Genomic DNA, 5,962 nt, shown 5'->3' on the forward strand with positions numbered 1-5,962 from the left:
CTGCTGCTCCACCTGCACCTGCTGCTGCACCTCCCCCTGCTGCCGGTCGTAGAGCTGAAGAGCATTTTCTATCGGCTGCAGAGGGTCAAAGTTCAGTAGACCGGCAAGCCGCTCGTTTTCAATGTTTTGAAGGAGGATCTGCAATGCGTTTTCTAAAGGTTGTAGAGGGTCGTTTGGTGGTGGTGGGGCTATATTGTTTTCTAACGGTGGGGCTAAATGTTCATGGTTTCTGTTTAATTCTGCCACGGCTTCCAACAAAGCCTCAGGAATGCTGTGTTCTTCCGACATGATTTTCTTTATTTCTTAATTCACAGACTTTTACATGCTTTTACTTTACAGGTCCTTGTGTCTGTATATCGATGCAAATGTGCGAACTGTTGCGACGTACATGAAAGCGAGTTTTTCAAGGATTCTCTTCTTATGAAGCATCCGTCGAGCTGTAAGAAAAGACGGACAGAATGTATTTTTTAAACCTTACATTTTTTATAGAGCAGAGAAGTTTAATAGGTTCGATTCATCCCCCAGTCAATTACCTCTCAGTCTTCCGAGAGGAGCTCTCACTCTCCTGATAGGAGGCGATCTGGACGGTTCCTCCTCAGCCTGATTTTCTTCCGTCTGATTTTCTGTATCGGTCTCTGTCGGGGAAAATAAAACAGAAGAGATTTAAGAAAACAATCTCATCCTTCCTATTTTTTGAGAATGAAAAAAAACGTTTTATTTACCTCGCTCCTCCGCCCGATTGTCTGTAGCGGCGGGGGATTGGTTAGGTAAATCCGCAATCTCGGCTGCCGAGAAATAAAACAGAAGAGATTTAAGAAAACAACCTCCTCTTTCCTATTTTTCGAGAATGAAAAAACTTTTTATTTACCTCGCTCCTCCGCGCAATTGTCTGTAGCGGAGGGGGGTTGAATAGGTATATCCGCAATCTCGGCTGTCGAGAAATAAAACAGAAAAGAGAAAGATTTAATAAAAAAAACTTTTTAGCTCGCTTTATACCACTCCAAGTCGGGAGGGGCGGTATAGCACACTCGGATTACTCCGCCACATCCTGATATTTATCGAAATGACGGATATTGCATCATATTGTTTACCTTTTGGTTTAAAATGTATTTTCCTGCAGTTCTCCCGGTATGCGTTGACGAAAATAACGTCGTCGTCTTCTTCTTCTTTTCGCTGCGGCGGGGTCTGTATATTCTCGGTTACCTCTGTCGAGAAATAAAGCAAAACTTTTTTAAAAAATCTGCTCCGGGTCGGGAGGGGCGGTATAGCACACTCGGATTACTCCGTCACATCCTGTTATTCAACAAAATGGCTGATAATGCATCATATTGTTTACCTTCGATTTTAAAACTTTTTTCTCCGCGGTTCTCCCGGTATGCGGAGACGGAAATAGTGCCGTCTTCTCTTCGATGCGGCGGCAGCGGAGATTCTGCGGGGGATATGTCTTCTAATTCGCCGTGGAAAACGGCCGGATTTCTGCTGTTACTCACTGCATTATCGATTGTTTCTGTAAGTATCAGAGCATGGTTAAATCAAGTCTATCTAAACTTGTTTAAAAAATGGTATATACTTATTTAAACGTACCGTAGTCCACTTGCGTGAAATCATTGATGTAGAAATCTAAAAGAAAGTAATCAAATTATTGACATCTCTGTTGATATATAATTTAAAGTCGTAAAGAAAAAAACTTACCGGGGTGAGGTATGAACAGATCCGGCGAGATGGCCCTCTGATCGGCGGCGTTGTTTGAACGGGATGCTGACATAATATTCTCGGATTCTTCCTCGCGATTGGTAGAACTGTCACAGATAGCGACTCCCCTTCCGCTTCTTCTCTCATTTTATCCTAGTCTAGCGAAGCATCTGTTTTTCGCATCTTTCTCTTGACAATACCGGTAGTTAGAGGGGGTTTGTTTTTTTTTTGATTGCCTTCTTGCGAACGCCGTCTGTTTTCCCCCATTCCGCAACGGTAAAATATGGCTTTGAGACGGGTATTTGTTTTACCAAATGGACAATTGCTGTCTGACCTTGTTCTTGCTGTTGACAAAACTCGGTTCATGGTTGACTCGTTCCCACAGAGGGGGTGCTTTAATAAACTTATTCGAATAATTAGATTTTTTTTTTCCTCGCTAAGACTAGTTTTATGGGGAGATGTAAAAAACAGGGTTACAAGCAATGATAATATCGGATGTTGACTCCTCAGCGTCATCATTTTCTATCTATTGAGAAAACTTATTGTAAAAAGTAATGAAGAAAAAAACTCCTCCTTGCCTCGCGGGGTGTGTGTGTGTGTGTGTGTGTGTGTGTGTGTGTGTGTGTGTGTGTGTGTGGGCCTTCTTGTGAACGCCGTCTGTTTTCTGCAACGGTAAAATACGACTTTGAGACGGATATTTGTTTTACCAAATGGACAATTGCTGTTGACAAAACTCGGCTCATGGTTGACTCGTTCCCACAGAGGGGGTGCTTTAATAAACTTATTCGAATATGAGCTTTTTTCCTCGCTAAGACTAGTTTTATGGGGAGATGTAAAAAACAGGGTTACAAGCAATGATAATATCGAATGTTGACTCCTCAGCGTCATCATTTTCTATCTATTGAGAAAACTTATTGTTAAAGTATTGAAGAAAAAACTCTCTACTTTGGTCTGACAAGGAGCAGGTTGCGCAAAACCTACCTCATATAGATGTTTTAATAATAATAATAATATTTTTTTTGGAGGGCGTGTTATAGGATATAAGCATTGAGAAAAAAAAACAAAAAAAAAAAACAAAAAACAAAACTGATATCTGCTGACTCACTCCTCCTTGGTCCGCGGGGTGGGGGTGGGTGTGTGTGTGTGTGTGTGTGTGTGTGTGTGTGTGCCTTCTTGTGAACGCCTTCTGTTTTCTGCAACGGTAAAATACAGCTTTGAGACGGATATTTGTTTTGCCAAATGGACAATTGCTGTCGACAAAACTCTCATGGTTGACTCTTTCCCACAGAGGTGTGTGTGTGTGTGTGTGTGTGTGTGTGTGTGTGTGTGTGTGTGTGTGTGTGTGTGTGTGTGTGTGTGAAACAAGATCGCCTGTCGCTGGTTTGTTTTTTCAGTCTCTTGTAAAAAAAGGACTCTCAAAAGGAAAAGTAGTATTCACTAAGCGATATTTATTCAATTTTTTTTACACATAGGCAGCCTGTAGGTTACAAGCGGATAGAAAGTTCTTCTTTTCATCACAAGCTATGGTGTATCTTAAAGGTTACAAGCGGATAGAAAGTTCTTCTTTTCATCGCAGAATCATCTGCTGCATCACCGCTGTGGTTAGGGAACATGATGCAACAGGTCTGAAAATGACTAGACACTTCCGGAGTATTTCCGGTAGGGTCATAAGGTCCGGATCGATGCCTTCCATAGTAAATATGCTGTATTTGAATATGTCATATTCAAAACCTTCTTCTTTGGGAGAGCAGATCTCATCGGACACAGGACCGCTGCGGGGCTGCAGAAGGAAATCCATCTTGTGTCTGTGCCTTAGAAATTGTGACGGACTCCTCTCTCTGCTTTTTTATTCCCCTCCAACAGATGGCGCGCTTCTGGAGGTTTCCCCCTCTCTAAAAACTTTTTTTCCCAACAACAGATGACGCGCTTCCGGAGGTTTTCCCCCTCCCTCTAAAAACTTTTTTTTCCCCCAACAACAGATGACGCGCTTCCGGGGGTTCACCCCTCCTTTCTCGGGGTGCAATTCGTTACGGTTAGCAACAGATGGCGCGCTTCCGGGGTCCGCCCCCCTTTCTCAGGATACGATTCGTCACGCGGGGGGTTTCCCACCCCCCTTTCTCCGGATACGATTCGTCACGCTGGGGGTTTCCCACGGAGGGGAGGGGCGGGAGGTCAAAAGGTCGTGATTAGGGCCATCAATCACTTCGGATCAAATTTTGTCATAAGCTGTATGGGATTAACTCTCTATTGCGATAATTAAATTTTGGAATTAATTACGTTAGAATATTTAACTATTTAGCGCAACACGCAGATAAGTCGCTCCCATAATTCCACTTGATTTGTTTACCGCGCCACTGAAAATGGAGAAGCAGGAAGCGGATGGCCTTCTGGATGGGGAATTTAAATACAAGAAGAACATAGATGGGACAATAAACAAACGCGTTGTAATTTGCACTCACTGTAGTAAAGAGTTTCAATTTCACCGTTCAAATTCGACCTTAAAATACCACCTTAATGCCAAACACGCGTTTGTCGGGGCAGCAGCTTCACCCGGCCTGCGTCAGACCACTCTTAGTGAACGCAGGCCACTCGGTAAGTCTTCTTTGGACAAACTGACCGACAATATAGCCAAATGGATAGCAAAGGACTGCAGACCGCTAAGCATTGTGGAGGACAAGGGCTTTGCGGATGTTTTAAAGGTTGCATCTCAGGACGCGTCCTACAAGCCCCCAGCGAGAAGCACAATAACAATTCGAATCCACGAACTGTATGAAACGGAGAAAAAGAAAAAAGAAGAGGCTTTAGTTCACACAGAATGCGTGGCTCTGACAGGAGACCACTGGACATCATTGAGTAATGACAATTACCTGGGAGTTACTGCGCATTTAATCACTGAAGCCTGGGGTCTGACATCCTTTGCGCTGACTATAATGAAAACGGAAGAGCGGCACTTTGCGGAGGCTTGTGCAGAGCAGTTCCAGACTGTTGCTCGCAGGTGGAGAATTGAGGAGAAGGTGACAACAGTAGGCACGGACAGTGCGCGCAATATGATCGCCGCGGCTCGCATCATGCCATTCAATCACATGCCGTGTACCGCGCACATTCTACAGAGATGCATCACAGTGAGTCTCGCAGACAGTGGCTTTGTCACTGCGCTGGCCAAATGCCGCAAAATTGTTGGCCATTTTAAGCACAGCCCAGCAAACACAGCAGAGCTGAACGCAGAGCAGGTGTCACTGGGGCGCAAGCAGGAGCCGTTGGCCCAGGACGTGCCTACGCGCTGGAACTCCACGCTGGAGATGGTGAAGCGCTTGATCCGCAACCAAACTGCAGTAACCGCGACTCTGGATAAACAAAAGCATAAACTTGTCCTCCTGATGCCTCCAGAGTGGGACAAACTCCAGAGACTGGAGACACTTCTAGAGCCCTGCAGGTGAGCCTGTCATTGTGACCATAATTGTAGGTTTAGATTAAATGTATCAAACATACATCTTAAATCAGTTTTGTTATTATGAAAATGTCTTATTTAAAAAATAAATGAAATCAAATATTTTATTAATATTACCTAGTATTAAAAAGCTTTTTTTAATTTGCTGTCTTATCTCTCTCTCTCTCTCTGTGTGTGTGTGTGTGTGTGTGTGTGTGTGTGTGTGTGTGTGTGTGTGTGTGTGTGTGTGTGTGTGTGTGTGTGTATTCCACTGCAGATATGTGACTGAACTGCTGGGAGGAGAGGCCTATGTCTCCTGCTCTGTAGTTCTACCAGCCTTCTGCCACCTGCGCCGTGTCATGGAAGTAACTGATGAGGACCCTGCATATGTGGTGAGGTTTAAAGAGAAGTTTAAGGAAGACCTTGCTTCCCGCCAGGAACATACCAACTATGCATGGCTCCAGATCGCAACTGCACTGGACCCACGTTTTAAAGACCTACGCAGTGTGCCCAAGACTGACAGAGAAGCAGTGTGGACCACACTGGCAGGCATGCTGCATGAAGACTCTCCTAGAAGATCACACACTGCAGAAGAAGGTCCAGCCAAGAAGACTGCAACCCCCCCCCACTGTGCTTTGCCCTGATATCTGCAGTGTGAGGTTGGATCGCTCATTCTCATCCTCACACTGATGCCACTTATTTCGGTCTTTGTTTGACATAAAAGGGCATATTTGTCACTTTATTGCAACTATATTTGCACTCTTGAGCTCCTTCATTCACTGACTGATCATAAAGTTATTACTTGCGTTATGTATTCATCCGTTTGAACATAATTAATGAAGC

At 44.2% G+C, this 5,962-nt stretch overlaps 1 protein-coding gene across 1 annotated transcript; it reads right to left on the minus strand.

The window, feature by feature from the left end:
• Positions 1-285: 285 nt before the first annotated feature.
• Positions 286-2,056, minus strand: LOC146546250 (uncharacterized). The gene is made up of 8 exons (XM_085265927.1): positions 1,693-2,056; positions 1,585-1,620; positions 1,337-1,507; positions 1,092-1,205; positions 869-931; positions 723-785; positions 534-635; positions 286-437 (listed from the first exon to the last, which is right to left on the minus strand). The coding sequence occupies exons 1-8, from the start codon at positions 1,763-1,765 to the stop codon at positions 334-336; spliced, it is 726 nt and encodes a 241-aa protein (XP_085122053.1). The 5' UTR covers positions 1,766-2,056; the 3' UTR covers positions 286-333.
• Between the last annotated feature and the right edge of the window lie 3,906 nt (positions 2,057-5,962).

Source organism: Mchenga conophoros, linkage group LG23 (genome assembly GCF_057382185.1).
Source record: "Mchenga conophoros isolate Kocher_MC1m ecotype Shallow Benthic linkage group LG23, M_conophoros_male_GT1.1, whole genome shotgun sequence".
Taxonomy (NCBI): domain Eukaryota; kingdom Metazoa; phylum Chordata; class Actinopteri; order Cichliformes; family Cichlidae; genus Mchenga; species Mchenga conophoros.

Excerpts from the sequence above, each read along its gene's own strand:
- LOC146546250 (XM_085265927.1), bottom strand. The coding sequence starts at position 1,765 with ATGTCAGCATCCCGTTCAAACAACGCCGCCGATCAGAGGGCCATCTCG. Across the intron at positions 932-1,091 it reads AATACATTTTAAACCAAAAG|CCGAGATTGCGGATATACCT; the intron begins GTAAACAATATG and ends ATTTCTCGACAG. Across the intron at positions 438-533 it reads TCCTCTCGGAAGACTGAGAG|CTCGACGGATGCTTCATAAG; the intron begins GTAATTGACTGG and ends CTTTTCTTACAG.